The sequence below is a fragment of the Phoca vitulina genome, unplaced genomic scaffold (assembly GCF_004348235.1).
Source record: "Phoca vitulina isolate PV1807 unplaced genomic scaffold, GSC_HSeal_1.0 scaffold13, whole genome shotgun sequence".
NCBI lineage: Eukaryota > Metazoa > Chordata > Mammalia > Carnivora > Phocidae > Phoca > Phoca vitulina.
The window spans coordinates 43,428,470-43,452,688 of NW_022589716.1; the positions used below are offsets into that span (position 1 = coordinate 43,428,470).

General features: G+C 40.7%; 1 protein-coding gene and 1 pseudogene across 1 annotated transcript in view; one reads left to right on the plus strand and one right to left on the minus strand.

Annotated features, from left to right (window-relative positions):
- CUNH3orf20 (chromosome unknown C3orf20 homolog) overlaps positions 1-24,219 on the minus strand; it is a 94,380-nt gene that overhangs the window by 61,559 nt on the left and 8,602 nt on the right. The window contains exons 3-7 of the mRNA XM_032411997.1: positions 22,458-22,577; positions 13,533-13,668; positions 12,202-12,489; positions 2,945-3,094; positions 2,053-2,173 (exon numbers count right to left, since the gene is read on the minus strand). Coding sequence (XP_032267888.1) covers positions 2,053-2,173; positions 2,945-3,094; positions 12,202-12,489; positions 13,533-13,668; positions 22,458-22,577 — 815 coding nt within the window. The remainder of the gene's footprint in view (positions 1-2,052; positions 2,174-2,944; positions 3,095-12,201; positions 12,490-13,532; positions 13,669-22,457; positions 22,578-24,219) is intronic.
- LOC116636825 lies at positions 6,698-7,443 on the plus strand (annotated as a pseudogene).

Below are 24,219 nucleotides of genomic sequence, written 5' to 3' on the forward strand. Positions count from 1 at the left end.
AACTTTTAAAGATGCCACACTAAGTCTCAAATCCAAGCCTTTACAGATGCTATTCCTTCTACCCAGAATGCTCTCCCTTCCCTCTTCTATCTACATGAATCATATGCACCCACATTCCTGAGGCAACTCAAGGGTCATTTTGTACTCCAGGCCGCTCCTGACTACACCAGCCCCTGTTGTGCACTTCTGTATGCAGCTCCAGGGGATAGAACAACGAACTGAACTATGTTACCCAAACACTTTAGTGATGTCAAAGCAACTTCCCTGCCATTATTTTATTTAATTCCCACAAAAGCAGTGTGAGGCAGGGCTGGTCTGGTGATCCACTCTGTATTGATTAGACAATCAAGACTCAGAGGAGCTGAGTGATTTTCACACAGCTTCAAAGCCAGAGTCTGGCTAGCTGGCACTATATAAGGCTTCTCAGGCTCTCATTCCATTCTGTCCACTTGGTCACACTGACACATAATATATGGTGCCTGTATGCAACCAATTAATAATCTTCATGGACTATAAACTTCATACAGCTACAAAAAGTTTAATATTAAGACAACAACTCAATACACTCCTAGACTGACAATCTCTGACCTGGCCAAACATCAGAAGTGATTGTCAAAACTACAGAAATCTAGCACTTATAACAGACCACCTGAATCAGAATCTCTCTGAGGCTGTGTCTGGTGATCTGCATTTTTTAAGGTTCCACAGGATTCTTATATGCAACCAGAGCATGACTGATTATCATATGACTAACCCAGACTGTGGGTACTGTGAGAAGAGAGAACTGGATGTGGACTGCAGTGCCAGGATGGAGAAGAAGCATGAGCTGGGCTGTGAAGGAGGGGAAATTTGGATTGGCAGAGAGAGGAGGGAGCACATTTCAGGCCAAGGGGATAGGAAGGGTGAGATATGTTCAAGGGATTGAATGTTTCTGAGCAGAGGTGTGATCTATAGGAATTCAGATATAAGGATGAAAATCCAGTGGCCAATGCAGAGGATGAATAGGACAGGTATGAGACAGACGATTAGGGGTAGGGTACCTGAGCCCTGCCACACACTCCAAGAGTACTTCTGTCCATAACCCTTACCCTGGGGCTCTTAATACCACCTTGAGTGGATTTTGTGTTCTGTGATCTTTCTCTGAATCCCTATGAATTTGTCCCTCTCTAATTGCCCTTAATCTTCTCTATCTTGTGTTACTCTCCTGGACTTCGGGTTTCCTTGAAGGGCATTGCTTATCTTTCTACGCCCTAGATCAGTGATTCTCAATCAAGGGCAACTATTCCCCCCCCACACCCCCCAGGGACATCTGACAATGTCTGGGGATATTTTCAGTTGTCACAGCTTGGGGAGAGGATACTTCTGGTATCTGGTGGGATGCTGCTAAATATCCTACAATGCATAGTTATAACAAAGAATTATCCATCCCAAAGTGTCTTTTCTGCCAAGGATAAGAAACTTTGCCTTAAATAAAGTAACAAGCACATTTAGTTACTTTATTAATAACTTTATCATTATTAATATTAGTAATTCCACACTAATTTATTATTTAATAAATCTTTGATGAGTGGCTGTCTGAACAATCAAATGAATAATAAAAAAGAGTTTGTCTGTCAGCCACCTTTGACTTACAGGTTTTTTATTTCATGACATAGTAAAGTTATACAAACAGAAACTGGGCAGACCAACATAGAATTACAATTCTTATTGCCATGTATAGGCATTAAAAATAAAGCTATCAACTACTATAATGGTTCCTTCTAAAGTGAAGGGCATTTAAACCATCAAAATGTAGTAATATTAACAATAAAAATAAAATAGGACAGATATTACTAGGAAAGGTCAGTACAGCAGCCAAGAGTTGTTGTAGGCTGGAGAAAAGTTAACCTCAGCCAGCTCCCGACCCCTGCTCACCAACTGGGGAATGGCTGAATGAGACTATAAAGCTCCTGAGGGCAAGGCACTTGTCTTACAGGTATCCCTCTGACTCTTAATGCTGGGCAGCCCAAGGAAGGTTGCTGAAGCCACCCCACCTGTGCTGTCCATGCCCACCTTATATTCCAGGGAAAGCAAAGTCTCTGTCTTAGAAGTCCAGCTCCATTTGTGGACTACATAGCCCTTGTAGTCATTGGCGGTCCCACCTTCCTCATCCAAGACCAGGACGTATGGGCAACTAGGAGAAATACAGAGGTGAGAAGTTGATGCCAAGCAACTGAAGGAAGCCCTCATCACTACAGGGTATAGGCAGGCAGGGCTCTGAGACACTGTCCTAGACTAGAAGAACCATGAAGGCCAGTGGGCAGCCTCACTTCTTCTGCCTAATATGGTCTGATGCCTCTTCGTCTGTTGATGCTACAGGAATGTCAGTCAGAAAGGGCAGGTTTGAGAGAGATAATAGAGGCTCAGGCCAAACCCAGGAGGGAAGAAATGAAACGTGAGCCCAAAAGTCTGGGCATACAAGACCTCAGGCACCAAAATGGCAACAGGAACATCTATAACACAAGAGTAAGTCATTCCTTCTGAAAACAGTTCCTTATGAAATTGAATTTTGGCTGACAAGAATATGTGCCTCTCTTAAAAACTCCCATGGAAGTGGTACCCATGGCCTCTCCTTCACTTACTTGTGGTATAAAACATTCTTCTCCACTAAGTAATTCTTCCATGAATCAAGCCAATAATCCAGATCTTAGTGCTCTGGGGGTACAAGTGGAGCAGGACTTGGGGAATTGCCCTTCTCTTTTGCTATGACATGGATCTAGCAAGCAAAGATCAGGCCTCAAAATACCTATGTCCCTGCAGGCCCCACTTTAGCCCTGCCTCACTGCCTTCCCAGACCTCTGGACACTGATGGCTCCTCCTTTTCCCATGGACTACCACCTCATTGTCTCCCTTTGTCACCACCAGAAGCACTTCCATGGGGCCAGGATTTCCCCAAACCACTCACCGGGCCTTCACGTTGTAGTAAACACAGCCCTGTCCATCAGCATTGAACAGAGCCAGAAAGAAGCTGGGTGTGTCATTAAAGAGGCAGGTGATGGCTCTCCCTCTGCAGCACGTGGGGATCTGACACATGGCGATGTTCCCAGAGGGATAGCTGGCAGAAATGGTCAAGGAGAACTAACAGAAAACTCTCCAGGTTCTGCTTTCAGGTGCTCCATGGAAAGTATCATGTCAAAATGATAGCTATTTGGTGCATCATTTCCAGTCTTCAAAGACCCTCCCTGCACTTTGCATAACTAACAATAATTATGGAACACAACCATGCCCTGTGTGCCTTCCTGTATCTTCTTCCTATTCCTCACAACCACCCTGTGGTAGGTAGCATTATCTCCATCTCACAGATGAGTAGGTGTTCCTGGGATATGGGACTTTTAGTGCTAAAGCCAGGAAAATCTCAGGCAAACCGGGACAAGTTGGCTATCCTACAGATGAGGAATCCAAGGTGCAAAGAAATGATCATCCTACATGACAACACAAGGAAGTGGCAGAACCAGGACCTGAACTGTGAAGTATATTTCTAATGCTGTCAGGCTGCTTCCCTTTATGATCAGTCTAGGAGAGCAGGCAACGTCTCCCTGCTCATTTCCTACTAGGTGATCCTAAGAAGCACTGGTCCCAGCTTACAGGAACATGGTGTGGGCAGCTACTGCAGGAATTTCAGTAGTACCCCAGACAGAAGAGTTTCAGTGGTTGGCACTGGGGCTCAACTGCTTTCAAATGCTTTCCTACCAATGGGGGAAAAAGAAATAAACAGATAGGAATCATAAATAGTAACAAATAGAAATTCTAGAGCTGAATAGTACAATAATTGGAATGAAAAAATCATTAGATGGGTTTAGCAGCAGCTTGGAGCAGAAGAGTCAGTGACCTCAAAGATGGATCAATTAGAGTTATCTAGCCTGAGGAGCACAAAGAAAAAAGAATGAAGAAAAATTAATGGAGCCTAAGAGACCTATGGCAGGCCATCAAGCATACAGACATATCCATAACAGGAGTCTCAGAAGGACAGGAGAGAGAGAAGAGGGGAAGAAAGAATATTTGAAGAAATAATGACTAAAAGTGCCGCAAATTTGATGAGAGACATGACTGTACACACTCAAGAAGCTTAATAAACTCCAAGGAGAATAAATGCAAAGAGAGCCACACTGAGACATATTATTATCAAACTGCCAAAAGACAAAGACAAAGAGAGAATCTTGAAAGCAGCAAGAGAAAAGAGACTCATTGTGTACATGGGATCCGTAATAAGGATAAGGACAATTTCTTATCACAAACCATGGAGGCCAGAAGGCACTGGGATGAAATATTTAAAGAGCCAAAAAAAAAAAAACAAAACAGCTATCAACTAAGAATTCTATATTGAGCAAAACTATCCTACAAAAATAGAGATGAAATTAAGACTTTCTAGATAAATAAAAGTTGAGGGGGTTCACCACTAGTCGACCTGCCCTACAAGAAATGCTAGGAGTACTTCAGGCTGATGTGAAAGGATACTAGATAGTAACTCAAAGCAATACAAGGAAAAAAAATACCAGTAAAGGTAACTATATAAGTAAATATAAAACCAGTATTATTGTATTTTTGGTTTATAATTTCTCTTTTTTCCCCACCTAAGTTGAAAGACAAAGGCACAAAACACTAATTGCAAATCTATGTTAATGGCACACAATGCATATATAAAGATGTAATTTCTGATAACAACGTAGAGGAGGAAGGGTGAGCTGTTTAGCAGCAGAGTTTTGTGTACTATTAAGCCTAAGCTGGTATTAGTTCAAACTTGTTTGTTGTCAATTGTAATACTCAAATGTATTAGTTTCTTGGGATTTCCATGATATCCAGACCACAGACTTGATAACCTGAATAACAGAAATTTATTCTCTCACAGTTCTGGAGGTTAGAAATCCAAAATCACAGTGTTGACAGGGCCCAGCTTGTGGGGGTTCTAGAGAAGAATCCTTCCTTGCCTCTCCCTAGTTTCTGGTGGTTGCTAGGAATCTTTGGCATTACTTGGTTTATGGATGCACCATTCTAATCTCTGCCTCAGTCATCACATGGCCTTCTTCCCTCTTTGTGTGTTTCTGGTTTCTCGTCATTGGATTGGGCTCCACCCTAAGCCAATATGACTTAATCTTAATTAATTATATTTGCCAAGACCCTACTTCCAAATATGAACACATTTTGAGGTTCTAGGTGAATATAAATTTTGAGGAGACACTGTTCAACCCATTATACCAGGGTAACCACTAAAAAATAACTAAAAAATATGGAATAAAGAAAATGAGAAGGAATAAAAATGGCATAATACAAAAAAAAAAATCAGTTCAACACAAAAGAAGGTAATAATATAGGGACTCAAGAACAAAAAAAGATATGACATATAGAAAATGAATAGTAAAGTGACAGAATCAAGCCCTTCCATATCAGCAGTTACATTAAATAAAAATGGATTAAATTCTCCAACAAAAAGGCAGAGATTGACAGAATGGATTTTTTTTTTTTTTTTTTTTAAAGATCCAACTATATGCTGTCTACAAAGAAGCTTACTTTAGATCCAAAGACACAACTAGGCTGAAATTCAGATGATGGAAAAAAGATATTCCATGTAACTATTCCATGCAAATTCCATGCAAAAAGACAGCAAAGGTGGTTATACTGATATCAGAGACAACAGACTTTAAAAATTTTTACAAGAGACAAAGAAGAACATTATATATTGAGAAAATGGTCAATACCTCAAGAAGATACACCAATTATAGACATATACACACCTAACAACAGAGCCCCAAAACATATGAAGCAAAAATTTATAGGATTAAAAAAAGAAATAGTTCTACAATAGAAGTTGGGAGACTTCACTACCTTACTTTTAATCATGGATAGAACAACTACACAGAAGATCAATAAAGAAAATAGAGAATTTGAACAACACTATAAACCACTAGACCTAACAGAACACTCCACCCAACAGTAGCAGAGTACACATTCTTTTTGAGTCCACAGGACCACTCTCTGGTAGAGACAATATGTTAGGCCACAAAACAAGTCTCAATAAATTTTAAAAGATTGGAATCTTAGAAAGTACCTTCTCTGACAACAGAATGAAACTAGAAATCAATGGCAGAAGGAAATTTGGAAAATTCTCAGATAGGTGCAAATTAAACAATACACCTTTAAACAACCAATGGATAGAGAAGCAATCAAAAGGGAAATTAGAAAATAGTTGAAGGTGTGAAAACAAAAATACAATATATCAAAACTTATGGGATAAGGCACAGGAATGAGGTCAGAGTGCAGAGTCCAAGGGAGAAGCCACAGAGGTCAGGATGGCTGCTGACATCTGGCCTGGGTCAGTGAGGAGCCCTGGGGATCTGGCCTAGTCTGGTGCTTGCACCTACATTCAGGGCAGACCTGGCAGGTTTTCTATCAGGTGTTCTACTGTAATAATGCTGGAGTTAGGAAGTCTCCATTTCTTTGCTCCAAACCAGAAGACTTTGTTCCCTGCATACAGAGTAGGAGTAATGTTGGTTAGAAACTGGCTGGTGTTTAAAACTGAAGATTGTCATGACTGTTTAACATAAGCTCTATTCTGAAGTAAAACTAATTGTCTTGGGAATACCAAGTCAGTTTCATTCTGAGTGCTCAAAAATCATCCCCACAGGAACACAAATACTGGTAACCCAAATTTGCTTTTGGAACCATGAAAACTTTGCTCATTTTTGACTTTGACAATACAATCATAGATGACAATAGTGACACCTGGATTGCACAGTGCACTCCAGAGAAAAAGCTTCTACAAAATTCTTATGAAAAAGGATTTTGGGCAGAATTTATGGGCAGAATCTTTAAGTATTTGGAAGATGCAGGTGTAAGAGAAGATGAAGTGAAAAGAGCAGTGACATCAATACCTTTATCTCTAAGGATGGTGGAACAAGGATAGAACAAGAAAGAACAAGGATAAATTTGACTGCATCAATATTTCAGATTCAAATTCAGTCTCCATAGATTGGGTTTTAGGAGCTACTAGTTTTCATGATGTGTTTGATAAAGTGTTTACAAATCCAGCAGCTTTTGATAGCAATGATCATCTCACTGTGAAAAATTATCATGCTCATTCTTGAAATAGGTACCCAGAGAATCTTTGCAAAAATGTAGTTTTGGTAGAATTTGTAGATTCAGTTACAACAGTTACAACTTATAGATTATACACAAATTGTTTATATAAGTGATGGTGGAAATGATGTCTGTCCAGGAACTTTTTAAAAGAAGAATGATGTTGCCATGCCATGGAAAGGATATACTTTATAGAAAACTCTTTTCATAAAATGTCTCAAAATCTTGAACCTATGGAATAATCTTCTATTGTAGTTTGGTCTTCAGATGTTGAAATAATTTCTCATTTACAATTTCTAATAAAGGAGTAATATGCCAACAACAACAACAAAGTCATGGGACAATGTGAAAGCAGCTCAGGAAGAAATTTATAGCTATAAATAAAACATTAAAAGAGAAGAAAGATCTCAAATCAATAACCATAATTTCCACCTTAAGGAACTAGAAAAAGAAGAGCAAACTAAAGTTAAAGCTAGCAGAAGAGAGGGAATAATAAAGATTATAAGAAAGAGAAATAGAATAGAGAACAGAAAAACACTAGAAAGAACCAACAAAACCAAACGTAGTTTCTTTGAAAAGAGCAACAAAAAATTGAGAAACCTTTAGCTAGACTGACTCAGAAAAAAAGGAAAATTCAAATTCCTAAAATCAGAAAGTGGAGACTTTACTACTGACTTGACAGAAATTTTAAAAATATATATATCATAAGAGATGTATATCAACAGTTGTATATCTACAAGTGAGATAGTCTAGTTGAAAAAAAATTCCTAGAAACATGCAAAGGGAAGTTGCAGGATACAAGATCAACACACAGAAATCAGTTGCCCCTCATGAACATGGGATGTCTTTCCATTTATCTCAGTCTTCTTTAATTTATCTCAACAGTATTTTGTAGTTTTCGGTGTACAAGTCTGACACCTCCTTGGTGAAATTTATTCCAAAGTATTTTATTCTTTTTTTTTTTTTAAGATTTTATTTATTTGACAGAGAGAGACACAGCAAGACAGGGATCATAAGCAGGGGGAGTGGGAGAGGGGAGCAGGGAGCCCAATGCGGGGCTCGATCCCAGGACCCTGGGATCATGACCTGAGCCGGAGGCAGACGCTTAACGACTGAGCCACCCAGGCGCCCCGTATTTTATTCTTTTTGATGCTATTGTAAATGACATCATTTCCTTTTGTTCATTGCTTTTTTATGTTACTGCTGTTCATACAACATTTCAGATCATTTGTTGCTAGTATTCATGGATTGGAAGACTTAATCTTGTTCATGGCAAAATGCCCCACAGTGACCTACAGTTTCAATGCAATTCATATCAAAATTTCATCATTCTTTTTTGCAAAAACAGAAAATTTGATTTTAAAAATAATACAGACTTGCACAGGACCCCAAATAACCAAAATAATCTTGAAAAAAGAACAAAGTTGAAAGAGTCAAACTTCCTAATTTCAACATTTCACTACAAAGCTACAATAATCAAAACACTATGGCACTGACATACAGATGAATGGAATAGAATTGAGGGTCTAAAAATAAACTCACATATCAATGATTAACTGATCTTCAACAATGGTGCCAAGACCATTCAAAGGTGAAAGAATAGCCTCAAGAAATAGAGGTGGGACAACTGGGTATCACATGAGAAAGGATGGAGTTTGATCCTGATCTCACACCATACGCAAAAATCAACTGAAAATGGATCAAAGACCTAAATGTAAGATCTATAACTATAAAACTCTTAGAAGACAATATAGGCATAAGAATGGTTTCTTAGATATGAAACCCAAAGCACAAGGAACAAAAAAAAAAAGAAAAATTGGACTCCATAAAAATTGAAAACTTCTATACATCAAAGGATACTATCAAGAGAATGAAAAAACACCCCACAGGATGGAAAAAAAATTAGCAAATAATTTATCTGATAAAGATCTAGTATCTATAATATATAAACAATTCTTGCAACTCATTAAGTAATGGACAATCAAATAAATGGGCAAAGGACTTGAATACACATTTCTACAAAGAAGATATACCAGGAAAGCACATGAAGATGCTTGAAATCATTAGTTATTAGGAAAACCATTCAAAACCACAATGAGATATTATTTTACATCCACTAGAATGGCTGGAATTTAAAAATTGGAAAATATCAAGTGTAGTCAAGAATGTGGAGAATCTGGAACTCTCACACATTGTGGGTGGGAATATAAAATGGTAGAGCCACTGGGGAAAACATTTTGGAGGACCCTCAATAAGTTAAACATAGAATTACCATATGACCCGGTAATTCCACTCCTACATATAGACCCAAAAGAATTGAAAACAGGTGTGCAAACAAAACTTATAAGAATGTTCATAGCAGCATTATTCACAATAGCCAAATGGTGGGAAAAACCTAATGTCCATTAACAAATGAATGGATTAGAAAAAGGTGGAACATCCATAAAATAGAATATTATTCAGCCACAAAAAGGAAATTCTGAGATGTGCTATAATATGTATAACCCTTGAAAACATTATGCTCAGTGAAAGAAGCCAGATACAAAAGGCCACATATTGTAGGATTTATAAGATGTCCAGAAGAGGGGGCGCCTGGGTGGCTCAGTAGTTAAGCGTCTTCCTTCAGCTCAGGTCATGATCCCAGAGTCCTGGGATCGAGCCCCACATCAGGCTTCCTGCTCAGCGGGAAGCCTGCTTCTCCCTCTCCTACTCCCCCTGCGTGTGTTCCCTCTCTTGCTGTGTCTCTCTGTGTCAAATAAATAAACAAAAAATCTTAAAAAAAAGATGTCCAGAAGAGGCAAATCAAAAGAGACAAAAATCAGATTGGTGGTTGCCAGGGCTAGGGTAGGGGAAACAGAAAGTGACTGCTGAATGGGCATAGGGTTTTCTTTTGGGGTGATGAAAAATTTGTGGAACTTGAGACAAGTGATGGAAGCATCACCGTGAATGCACTAACTGCCACTACATTGTATATACTAAAAGGATTTAATTTCTATTATGTGAATTTCACCCCAATAAAAAAAGGAGGCACTGATGTATATCACAATGTGGATGAACCTTGAAAACATAATGGTGAGTGAAAGAAGCCAGATACAAAAAGCCACATGCTGCATGATCCCATTTATATGAACTATCTGGAACAGGCAAATGCAAAGAGGCAAAAAGCAGGTTAGTGGTTGCCGGGAACTGTGGGGGAGGGGGAAATGGGGAGCGTCTGCTTAACAGACATGGGGTTTGCTTTCAGGGTGATGAAAAAGTGATGAAAAAGTCACAGAACTAGATTGTGGAGATGGCTGCACAGCATTGTGAATGTTGTTCAATTATACACTTTAAAATGGTTAAAATGAGAAATTTTATGTGATGTACATTTTTCCATATTAAAAAAAAATGTGTACCTCACAGAGTATTTCTGAGTGCTCCACCAATTCCTAAAGGAACAGTGCTGAGCACAGTGATTAGGTTTGTTTTTAATGTGATGAGTCTGTGCATAGGAAAAAAGGCTTTGAGGGAAGTTTGATGGGATAATCAGCAGTTGTGGGAAGACATCCGGGAGATGCTGACAATGAAGGGAATGAAACACAAATGAAATGCATACTGGGATGGTTCTGGAGTCTGGTGCAAAGAGCAAACCAATCACGGCTAGCAGCTTTCTGGCACTTCAGGGGCAGATAGGCCATTTCTACCTGAGAGCTTTGCCCAGCCATCTTCATGAGACCGGAAGTAACTGCTGAACCCAAAAAATGTCTTCCAAACATTTTTCTCTGCTTACAAGGGATCCAACAGCTACACATGAGCTTTGGCCATTGGAACACAGTAACACAGAATTTCTCCTTCAAGATCACTGGGTCCAACTTCTTCCGCTTATAATGAAGGCAGGTAAGGCCGAGAAAGATGAAGTGACCTGTGCAGGGTCACCAAGAAGAACTAGGCCTAGAACCCAGCCTCCTGGGACTCGCAAAGAGGAAATGCATTGATGGCCAGGATGTGGTCACTGCGTGGGAGTCAAGCATGCCAGTAGCAGGGCCTGCAGGTTTGGGGTTGTCCCACCCAGGGGGACCTTGGGATTCTGGGACAAGGGAGAGAACGAAAGCTGTGTTCTAGCCCACCCGCTCTGGTCCTGCTGATAGCAACAGAATTCACAGACACAGCTTCTCGAGCTCAGGGAGATGATCCTACTCAAGGCAATGAAGAATCAGAAAAGGGGTAAGGGAGAGCCCATGATCCCCAGCAAGCAGCAGTTACCCTGGAAGGAGTTTGCTGTGTTCAATATCACAGGGCTCCCTGGAAGCAGGGCCGAACGGAGTGTGATGAATGGATTCATTTACGGTCAGAGAAACAATAGGACTCCTTTGACAAGGCGCTTAAATTCTGAATTCCCAGTTCAGTTGGAGAGGAGGCCAAATGAAGTGAGGGGGGGCTACTGCTGGGCAGCCTGTTTGACAGTTCAGAGAGCTCCCTCTCCTCCAAAGGTGTGGGACACTGAGTACCCAGTGGTTTTATTATTAAACAAGGCCCCCTTCCATCCCCCCCTCCCGCTCTCTGCCGCAGGAAACAATCCTGGAAGGCATAACAATTGTGCCAGGAGGAGGGCCCTAAATAGAGGTGAAGCGGCCCTGAATCCAGGCCTGGCTCTGTCACCAAATTCCTTTCGTGACACTGAAGTGAGTGACACCATCCATTACTACAAGGAAGGGACAGGGATGTCTGGCTTAGTGGCTCCTCTTTGATGTCTTATCCGACTCAGACTGCAGAACCTGGAATGAGTGCTTCACCCTCTCTGGCCTCAGAGCCTTGCTGCCAAATGGGCTGGGCATCTGGTCCAGCTCTGCTGCCTGTTGGGGAGTGGGTGACAGGACCCCTGCAAGGAACACAGGTGTCCAAGGTGACTTCCTGATGCATTGCTTCCCACCCAGGCCTTCTCCAAAGGGAACCCTCTCTGACCTGGACAAATGCCTAATATCCTGGAGAACCTGTCACCAGGCTTCTCAGGTCAGTGGAAAAGCCAAAGTAAATACTTAGGCTTATTTAAGCCTGGGTATTTTCTGGGGCTGAGTGGCTGGGGAGAAGGGACAGCAGTAAATAAAAGGATACTACACAAAGGAGGACCCATCATAGAAGGCGTAATGGAACTTGATGATCTTCTTGGATACCTTCCACTCCTGAGAATGCCGGACGAAGTGAGGATGGTGGTGGGCGGGGGGCTGGTGAACGGTGGAAGTGGAAGTCTGAGCACCTGGAGGGTTAGGGTGGTGGGAGCTTGGGCTCTGAGCGTCCCCTTTCGGGGCTGACATTAGATGAGAGGGCACCTTTGCCCTGTAGTTGCGAAAGATCAGGGGGCAGGAGAAATTCCTCCCTTTCCACAAGGCCCTTTCGGCTTCTCTGCAGGGAAGGAGACCAACATATCTTCTAAGAAGTCACTTGGCTCTTAGTCACCAGGGACACTCTCACTAGAGCCCCGGCCCAGTTCCCAAGACTCCCATCCCATTTCCCTGTCCCCAGAGTACCTCTGCCCACCCCATTCCCCCTTGTCCTTAAAGCCAGGAATTTTAGGAAGAACTGGGAAGGTCCCAGTACCCCTCTGAAACTAGTCCTTTCCTAACTTCCATCTTTAGCAATGGGGTGAGGACCCATGGAGTCGGACTGAGTACAGAAGGGGGACATGGTGGGGGGAGCTGGAGGCTCTGCTCACTCCCCACTCCTGAGGTTACAAGGAAAGAACTTCCTTCCAGAATATCACAGTAAGGGGCAAGCTGGGCGGCTTCCCTCCTCCCGTGTTCTGTAGCTGTATTAATAGCTCAGGGGAGCCCAAGACTTATGCCTTAAATGGGGCTAGGTTTTAAATCCTTTATGGCCCATGGTCTGAGTCCTTGGAGAAATACAGACTAACTTACTAGGACTCGTGGGACCCAGAATCATAGATATCATTAATCACCCATGTCAATGGTTTGTTTTTGCTCTGAAAGGGTTTTTGCTGCTGCTATTGTTATAGGAAGACATCTGACAAATTATGTTAAGAAATAAATATTCAGAGCACAAAGCCTTAAAAGTGTAAGGAGCCCTGCAAAGGGTGAGGAGGCAAAGATCAGTGCCCTGGTGTCAGGTCCACCAAACTGTGGGACCTCTGGCAATGGCTTACCCATCTGCTTGGGCTGCCTCAGTTTCCTCATCCGCAAAATGGGCCTACCCCCTCTTCCTCATCAGGTTGTAGTAAGGACTGAAAAGGACTGTGAGTGGGGAGAGACTGGGGATGGGAGCACGTGTGAGGGATGGCCATGACCCCTGTCACTGTCGTTGGGGGCAATGGGTAGCCAGCGCTTCCTGGCACCACTCAGACACTTCTGTGAATTCCCCTTCATGCACACACAGGTAGCTGGTGGCCATACCCAACTCTCGCATCTGCCCCCAACCACTGAGGCACTCACATATGGCGACACATCTCCTGCAGCTTCTCCCGGGCCTCAGGGCAGGGGTCACTGAACTCTACACTGTCGGAGGCAGAGATTCCGGCTCCTCGTTGGAAGGACGGCATGGTTATGTCTTCTACGTTTTTTGATTTGCCTGTGGTTGGAGAGGAAGAGGTTAGGGAGGAGTTTTAGAGAATGGTTTCTTAAGACATCATGCTCATGTGGAGATGAGGTGGCAGGGAGAGCAGGAGAGCAGCATCTTCTGACGGTCAAAATAATTGGGGGCATCATTCATGGTTCCCAGGGACAAGAGTCCCTGGCAGGTCACTTGTAACACAGAGACGACGCTCTGCAAGTCAACTAAGCATGCATAAGGAACAGACGTGTGCAGTGACGAACCCAGCCGTGTTTCCCCAGAATGGTCCGCGTATGTGACTGTCACAGATGCTGAAGGGATTCCCTTCTCACACTTCTGAATAAAGATAAAGTCTCAGGGCCACCTGGGTGGCTCAGTTGGTTGTGTCGGACTGTTGATTTTGGCTCAGGTCATGATCTCAGGGTCATAAGATTGAGCCCCACATCAAGCTCCGTGCTGCGTGTAGAGCCTGCTTGAGATTCTCTCTCTCTCAGAGCTCCTGGGTGGTGCAGTCAGTCAAGCATCCGACTCTTGATTTTGGCTGAGGTCATGATCTCAGGGTTGTGGGATCGAGCCCCATGTGGAGCCCTGCATCAGACTCCGCACTCAGTGGGGAGTCTGCTTCTTTCCCTCTGCCCATCCCCCACTACCCCCCACTCTCTCTCTCTCTCTCAAAAAAAAAAAAAAGACAGAATGTCTCAGTTCCAACTCAATCAACTGTAACACTTCTCTGATGTTGGCTAATCTCAGGCCTTCTGTGGAGGGTAGCGTATATTGACTGAGACTTGGATTGAAAATTTTTTTTTTACATATTGTGGTAAAATACACATCACAAAAATTTACCAGCCTTACCATTTTTACTGTGGATGGTTCCATGGTATTAAATACATTCACATTGTTGTGCAACCATCACCACCATCTATCTCTATAAACTCTTTTTCATCTTGTGAAGTTAAAATTCTTACCCATTAAACAATAACTTCCCAGTCTCCACTCCCCCCAGCCTCCAGCAACCACCACTCCACTTTCTGTCTCTATGAGTCCGACTACTCTTAAGTACCTCATCTAAGAAGAGGCATTTAGTATTTGTCTTTTTGTGACTGGCTTGTTTCATTTAGCATAATGTGCTCAAGATTCCTCCATATTATAGCATGTGTCAGAATTTAAGGCTGAGCAATATTCCATTGTGTGGATAGATCACATTTTCTTTACCCATTCATCCACTGATCGACACTTGGGTTGCTTCTATGGTTTAGCTATTGTGAGTATGCTGCTATGAACATGGGTATGCACTTACCTCATTGAGACCCTGCTTTCAATTCTTTTGAGTATATACCCAAAAGTGGAATTACTGGATTATATGGTAATTCCATTTTTAATTTTTTGAGGAAATGCCATAGTTTTCCATAACAGTGACACCATTTTGCATTCCCACCCACAGTGCACAAGGGTTCCAGTATCTCCATATCCTTTCCAACTCTTGTTTTCTTGTGTTTTGTTTGTTGTTTGTTGTTGTTGTTGTTTTTATATAGTAGACATCCTACTGGGGATGAGGGAGTATCTCACTGCAGTTTTTGATTTGCATTTCCCTAATGATGAGGGATACTGAACATTTTTTCATATGCTTGTTGATCGTCTGTATATCTCCCTTGGAAAAAAGTCCATTCAAGTCCTATGCCCATTTTTGAGTCAGGTTGTTTGTTTTTTCTGTTGTTGAGTTTTTAGAAGTTCTCTATATAGTCTGAATTATAATTATCAGATATATGATTTGCAAATATTTTCTCCCATTCTACCTTTTTACTCTATGGATAGTGTCTTTTGATGTACAAAATTTAACATTTTTCACGAAGCCCAATTTGCCTATTTTCTTGTTGCTGTACCATACCAAGAAATCATTGCCAAATCCAGTGTCATGAAGTTTTGCCTATGTTTTCTTCTAAGAATTTTATTGTTGTAGGTCTTGTACTTAGTTCCTTGATCCATTTTGAGTTAATTTTTATATATGATATTAGGTAAGTGTCCAACTTCATTCATTTGCATGTGGAAATCCAGTTTTCCCAGTGCTATTCATTGAAAAGACTGAATGCCCCATTGAATGGTCTTGGCATCCTTGTCAAAAGTCATTTGACCATATATACAAAGATTTATTCCTGGGGACTCTCTTCTATTCTGTTGGTCTATATGTCTGTCTTTATGCCAATACAATACTGTTTTGATTACTGTATCTTTGTAGTAAGTTATGAAATCAGGAAATGTGAGTCCTCCAGTTTTGTTCTTTTTCAAGATTGTTTTGGTTCTTCAGGGGTCCCTTGAGATTCCATATGAATTTTAAGATGAATTTTTCTATTTCTGCAAAAAATGTCATTGGAATTTTGATAGGGATTGCTTTGAATCTGTAGACCACTCTGGATCGTATTAACATTTTAACAATTTTAACTCTTTCAGTTCATAAACATAGGATATGTTTCCATTTATTTATTTCTTCTTTAATTACTTCCAGCAATGCTTTGTAGTTTTTATTGTGCAAGTCTTTCATTTCCTTGCTTAAGTTAATTCCTAAATATTTTGCTCTTTTTTCTGCTATTGTAAATGGAATTGTTTTTGTAATTTCCTTTTCAGAGCATTCATTGTTTGTATATGGAAATGAACTGATTTGTGTGGTGTTGTATCCTGCTACTTTGATGAATTCATTTATTCTAACAGGTTTTGGGTTTTTTTTGTATGGAATCTTTATGGTTTTCTGTATACAAGATCATATTATCTGCAAACAGATAAATTTAATTCTTCCTTTCCAATTTGAATGCCTTTTATTCCTTTTCTTGTCAATCTTGCTTTGGCTAGGACTTCCAGTTCTATATTGAATAGAAGGGGTGAAAGTGGGCATCTTTGCCTTGTTCTTAATCTTGTAAGAAAAGCTTTCAGTCTTCCACTATTGAGTATGATTTTTGCTTTATGTTTTTCATATATGACTTTTACCATGTGAAGGTAGTTTACTTCTATTCCTACTTCACTGAGTGTTTTTTATCATGAAGGGGTGTTGAATTGTCAACTGCTTTTTCTGCATCAGTTGACATGATCATGTGGTTTTCCCCTTCATTCTGTGATTGAGTTTTGTGTGTTGAATCACCCTTGCATTCCAAGAATAAATCCTGCTTGGTGTCATGGTGTATAATCCCTAATGTGCTGTTGAATTCTGTTGTTAGTATTTTGTTGAAGATTTTTGCATCAATGTTCATAACGGATATTGTCTGTGGTTTTCTTTTGTTGTAATGCCTTTGTCTGGTGCTGGCCTCACAGAATGAGTTGGGAAGTGTTCCCTCTTCTTTTTTTGGAAAAGTTTGAGTATGATTGTAATCAGTTCTTTAAATGTTTGATAGAATTCACCACTGAAGCCATCAAATCTAGGGCTTCTCTTTGTTGGGAGACTTTTTTTTTTTTTAAGATTTATTTATTTACTTTAGAGAATGTATGAACGAGGGGAGCAGCAGAGAGAGAGGGAGACAAGCAGACTCCTGGCCAAGCAGGGAGCCCAATGCGGGGCTCAACAGCAAGATCCTGAGATCATGACCCAAGCTGAAACCAAGAGTCGGATGCTCAACTGACTGAGCCACCCAGGTGCCCCTTTATTGGGAGATTTTTGATTACCGATTTAATCTCCTTAGTATCTATAGGTCTATCAAAATTTTCTACTTCTTTCTGATTTAGTTTGGGTAGGTTTTGTGTTTCTAGGAATCTGTCCATTTCATGCAAGTTATGCAATTTGTTCGTGTACAATTGTTCATTGTACTCTATCATAATCTTTTTCATTTTTGTAGAATAATCAGTGATAGAGTACCCACTTTCAATTTGTTTTAGTAATCTGAGTCTTATCTCTTTTTTCTTAGTTGATCTAGCTAAAAGTTTATCAATTGTGTTGATCTTTTCAAAGAATCAATTTTTAATTTCAGTTATTTTTTAATTCTCTCATTTCTCTCTGTTCTAATCTTTATTCTTTCCTTTTCTAGCTTTGGTTTTAATTTCTTCTTCTTTTTCTACTTCCTTAAGTTGTAAATTTAGGTTTTTTGATGTGATATCCTTATCTTTTAATGTAATCATTTGTGACTATAAATCCTCCCCCCCCCCTTAGTACTACTTCTGCTGCATCCTGTAAGTTTTGGTATATGACGTTCTCATTTTCATTCATCTCTAATTTCTAATTTCTCTTGTGATTTCTTCTTTAATGTGTTGGTTGTTTAAGAATGTTATTTACAGGGCACCTGGGTGACTCAGTCAGTTAAGCATCTGACTCTTCATTTTCGCTCAGGTCATGATCTCAGGGCCATGAGATTGAGCCCCTTGTCAGGCTCTACACTCAGCGCAAGTCTGCTTAAAATTCTCTCTCCCACTCCCTCTCCCCCTGCTCTCTCTCTCTCTCTCAAAATAAATAAATAAAGAATGTGTTATTTACTTCCCACAATTTTGTGATTTTTTTCTAATTTTCCTTCTGTTATTGCCTTCTAACTTCATCCCATTGTGGTCAGAAAAGATACTTTGTATGATATCTATCTTTTTTAATTGGTTGAGACAATCTGTGGCCTGACATATGGCCTATCCTGAAAAATGACCCATGTGCACTTGAGAAGAATGTGTATTGTTTTTGTTGTTTTCTAATTGGTTTATCATGTTATTTAAGTCCTCTATTTCCTTACTAATCTCCTGCCTGGTTGTTTTCCCATTACTCTGAGTAGGGTATTGAAATTTCCAAACATTATTGTAGAACTGTCTGTCTTTAATCTGTCAGTTTTTGCTTCAGATATACATTTTTTGCTTCAGATATTCTTATGGTCTGTCATTAGGTGCTAAACACTTATATTATCTCCTTGTTGTACTGGAACTTTTATTAATACACAGTGTGCTTTTTCTCCTGTAACTTTTTTTGATTTAAAGTCTATTTTGTCTGATACTAGTATTGCTACCCCTACTCTCTTTGGTTACTCTTTGCATAGCATATCTTTTTCCATCCTTTCTTTTTAAAAAAATTTTAATTCAATTAACCAACATATAGAACATCATTAGTTTCAGATTTTTTCCCATCCTTTCACCTTCAACCTGTTTGAGTCTTTGGAACTCAAGTGAATCTCTTATAGACAGCATATTGTTGGATCATGTGTTCTTATTCATTCTGCCAATCTCTGTCTTTTGATTGGAGATTTTAATCCATTCACATTTAAAGTAATTACTGATGAGGGACTTCTGTCATTGTACTTTTTGTTTACTATATGCCTTATGGCTTTTGTCCCTCATATCATTCAATATTGTTTTCTTTATATTGATTGTCATAAAAGGCTTAAATTCCTTTCTCATTTGCTTTTTTATATATTCTATAGCTATTTTCTTTGTGGTTACCTTGGGGATACAATGGGGATTACATTTAACATCCTAAAGTTCTAACACTCTAATTTGAATTTTTACCAGCTTAATTTCAGTAACACACAAAAACTCTCCTCTTTTATAGCTTCATCTCCAACCCTTTCAGCCGTCACAAGATTACATCTTTATATATTATGTGCACCAAAACACAAAATAACAATTCTCTTAAATGTATTAATCTTTTAAATTACATAGAAAATAAGATTTGTACTTACCAACCAAAGTTACAGTAATACTAGCTTTTACACTAATTTTTTCTTTAAATGTATTAGTCTCTTAATCATGTAAGAAACAAAAAGTGCAGTTACAAACCAGTTACAATAATACTAGCTTTATAATTGCCCATATCTTTACTTTTATTGAGAACTTTATTTCTCCATACAGCTTCAAGGTACTGTCTAGTGTCCTTTCATTTCACCTTGCAGGACTCCCTTGAGCATTTCTTGAAGGGTAGGTCTAGTGGTCATGAACTCCCTTGGGTTTTGTCAATCTGGGAAAGTTTCAATAGCTCCCTCACTTTTGAAGGACAGCTTTGTTAAAGACAGGATTCTTGGTTGACAGGTCTTTTTTTTTTCTTTTTAACACTCAGGCCCAGCGCCTTGTGGCCTCCAAAGTTTCTGATGAGATATCTGATGATGTTATTGAGAATTCCTTGGATGTAATGATTTGGTTTTCTCTTGCTGCTTTCCAGGTTCTCTGTCATATAATGTGTCTTGGTGTGGGTCTCTTTAAGTTCATGTTATCTGAAGTTTGCCAAGCTTCTCTGATGTTTATACTCACATCTTTCATCAAGTTTGGGAAGTTTTCAGCCAACATTTCTTCAAATATTCTCATTGTCCCTTTCTCCCTTCTTCTGAGACTCCCACAATGCACATGTATTCTCCTTGGTGGTGTCCCACAGGTCCCTTAGGCTCCATTCATTTTTTAAGAATCTTTTCTTTCTGTTCTTCAGAGTCAATAATTTCAATTGTTCTATCTTCAATTTTGCTTATTCTTTCTTCTGCCTGCTCAAATCTGTGGGTGGCAATGTTTTGTGCCTATTGCACTTATTTTCAGTTATCCCCTTATGGCAAGTATTTGTTGGTATAAGGATATGGTGACATGAAATTGTGGAGGTGGTCCTTCATGACTGAAATTCCAGAGGCATCTATTGAGGTCCACATGTTTCTGAGCCTCTGCTGCCCACCCAAATGGAGCCACGTGCTCTCCCTTAATATATGCAGGCTCAACTTCATGAATGAAAACTGGTTCCAAGCCAAAGCCACTATTCAGGCTCCAGCTGAGCCCTGAGCACCACAGAATGAAGTCTTCCTCACTGTCAGCAAGCCTCGGGGTTTCTGGTTGGTCCTTGGATACCATATCTGGTATCTGCCACTGTGAGTGGTTTCTGGTCCCTTCCCCCACTCCTCCTGCCACCAAAGACCAGAGACTTGGCCCTGAGACCCAGATAGCTGCTGGCTGACATCCTGGAACATCTTCTAGTCTGACCATTCATGTCTGGCTTGGCCCTAGGTGCCTTGAGTCCTTGAGGATGACAGCCTCTTGCTCCAACCAGGAACCATTGTTGACAGACTTCTCTCAGTTCTCCTTCTATAATGTTGGGCTACTTTCCAGAAATAGCTGTTGTCCCCTCAGGGAGTAGGCTTAACTCCTGAAGCCTGTCTGCTCCAAGTCTGCCTGGCCCTAGAACTGCAAAGGGGGCAGTTGGTAAGGTGTCATAGCACATGTGCATGAACAGATAGCAGAGGTCCAAAATTCAAAGTGGCTGAAACCAGAATAACTCTACAGTATGTCCAAACTGGCAAAGGTTTTAGAGAAATGGGCATCAATTGTTATGTCAGGAAAATAAACATAAATTGGGACACTCCTGGGCAAGATAGGTCACATAGTTATTTATAAACTATTAGGAAAAGTTAACCATCCATTCTAGCATGCATGTGTGAGATGAATTTCTAAACACATCAAGAACCTATAAGAAATGCAGCACCATGAACACACATCTAGTGAGAACAATGCAACATCATGATGAAAAATCACATCTTGGTGGGGTAGCAGAGGAAAACAGCCAGACAGACAAAGAGACCAACAGAAGGCATTACCCTCAAGGTTATTAGGAAGAAAAATCATGAAATCACTGTGTATCTTGAAGATACTTTGTTTTCTTTCAAAGGGATTGTGTTTAATATGGCCACTTCAGGAGTGGATATAATAAAACCAGGAGCACATAAAGTGGGATGCTAGAAATGATGCTGTGGGTTATTGAACCACAGTGAGAGAAAGTACATCAACAGAGGTAAAGGAACTGGAGAAATCAGACGGGGTCGCTGAATCTACTCCAAGCAAGGAAGCTGAAGAAGTCAGTTCCATTTGGGAAGGTATTCTTTGTCTTAGAGTCCACATGTGTACCCCCAGGATTTAGAACAGTGAATGACAACTAGCAATTGTTCACTAAACATTTGGTCACTAACTGAAAGGATATCAGCTTGATACGGAGATGAGGCCTGGAGGAAGGCAAATCACACAGCCATCCAGGGGCGGGGTCAGAAATAATATCCAAACTTCTCAATTTCCAGCCTTACCTCCAGTGTCTGTGGGAATCGATTGGACAGTCTTAGAGCACTCCAACCTTATGTTGATCCTCCCACCATCTCTTTGCAAATACAGCCCTCCCTTGCCTACCCCATTTCTCCATCTGCCATCACAGCTGGTTGGGTAGGGAGGTTGGGAGATAACCAGAAGTTCCATGAGACCCTGCCCTGCCCTCTCCAGCCCCAACTTCTTTCTCCTCTGAGCTTCTGGCTGCATGGTTGCTGCTATACTGTTTGGTCTCATCTGCCACCTATTCTTTCTCTTAAGCCTTTCTTTCTGTTGTGTGTCTTCCTTGGTGGAAAGAGGAGGGCCCTCTATGTCTTTCTCTTCTTCCTGCATGAACTGGCCCAATTGGGACATTGTTAGGTCTGTTATCCAAATGCCTCTATTCAGATACTGGTTGCCTCACTTGCTGTGTGAGTAAGAGCAACACAGATATCTCTCTGAGTAGAAGGGATGAGTTTGGAATACTGAGGGGGTGGAAGATGTGTGTTTGATAGGGATGTTGTCCCAGGTGAATCAGGGAGATATTTAAATGATGTTATGTGAATCACATCACCAGGAGTGGAGGGCATGTAAACATTCAAACGATGAGACTGCATTGTGGAGTGACTGGGTTGAGATGTGTCAAAATTCATGGGACAGAATCTGTGTCATAGCTTCTGCCAACAGCCAAGATGGCCATTAATCCTTCTTATCAGAAAACTAAAACAAGCCATCTCATCAACCTACACTGGAAATCCTCTATCCCCCTCTCCAGTTCCACTCCCAAAGATGGGCTGATAGGTCTTGATGGAATCCTCTATTACCTGTTTTCTTCTTGACTTCCCTTCCAGTTGAGAGAGAAAAGCTCAGACAGCCAGTAGAGGACTCATAGACAAGCTGGTAAGGTGTGTTCACTCCCATGGCTGGAGTGTTCATAGAGGAATCTGGAGTGGAAGACAGAGGGATTATTTCTTCAATTTTTCAATTTTTATTTTTTTAACCAAAAATGTAATATGGACTTTTTGTTCTAGTAGTATGGTAGAGTGGGTATTTTAAAGTGCCCTGGTTGTTACAAAACAACCAGATCTTAGAAGAAAAAGACTTTTTAATGTATGAGCAGGCTCAGAGTAATTAAGGGAAATCTTTGATATTCCTTTCTACAGTACCCCCCACCCCACTACAATATTCCTTAAGAGAGAAATGACACTGGTGCAGGGAGCAGCAAGTACAAAAGGTGACAGGATAGCTGTGAGGGCAAATGCAGATATAAGTGCTGCACTAGGTAAAGAGATTAACATTGGGCTAGCTATTCCCTTACTCAAGGCACAGAAATCGGATGCTTCTTCAACAGATCAGTCTCTTGCAGAATCACACTGTCTAATGTAGAATCATTTGATATCTGACCACTTGAGAATTAAAATTTAGTACCCCTGGGGCTCCTGAGTGGCTCAGTCAGTTAAGCATCTGACTCTTGATCTCAGCTCAGGTCTTGATCTCAGGGTCATGAGTTCAAGCCCTGCATTGGGCTCCATGCGCCTACTTAAAAAAAAGTTAGCACCCCCATCACTAGTAGAAAATCTTGATCATCCTTACATAAACCTCATCAAATCATTTGCTCATTCTTCTCCCAAATATAGTCATTTCATTGGTTAGGCATGAAATTGTTAGGAAATGTTAAGCAATTTATTACAGTTCATTCAAATTCATAAAGAAAATGGCAAACCTGACCTCCTAAATAGACAAAGACTATAACCAGAGACTGCACACTGGTTGATGCACACACGCAAACAATACCCTTCGCTAGTGATCCAAAAGTTGAGATCAGGACAACTTTCAGTACCTTCTAACTTAGCAGAAATTAACAAAAGCCAATACTGGTAAAGATAGGCTAAAACTGGTCAACCATGATGGTGAAGGCAAAATCCATCTAGAAAACAGTATTTAGCAAAAGCTGTACACATACTGAGACTTTCTGCTCCAATAATCCCTCTCCTAGGAAATCAATCTTGATAACCAATAGAAACTAAAGTTAGTAGAGAATGGTCGAGTTTCATTCTTCTGTATATAGCTGTCCAATTTTCCCAGCACCACTTATTGAAGAGATTGTCTTTTTTCCATTGCATATTTTTTCCTGTTTTGTCAAAGATTATTTGACCATAGAGTTGAGGGTCCATATCTGGGCTCTCTATTCTGTTCCATTGGTCTATATGTCTGTTTTTGTGCCAGTACCATGCTGTCCTGGTGATTACTGCTTTGTAATATAGCTTGAAATCAGGCAAAAGACCTCAATGTGAGACAGGAATCCATCAAAATCCTAGAGGAGAACATGGGCAGTAACCTCTTCAACATCGGCCACAGCAACTTCTTTCAAGATACATCTCCAAAGGCTAGTGAAGCAAAAGCAAAAATGAACTTTTCAGACTTCATCAAGATAAAAAGCTTCTGCGTCTGCCTTCGGCTCAGGTCATGGTCCCGGGGTCCTGGGATCGAGCCCCGCATCGGGCTCCCTGCTCCGCGGGGAGCCTGCTTCTCCCTCCCCCACTCCCCCTGCTTGTGTTCCCTCTCTCGCTGTGTCTCTCTCTGTCA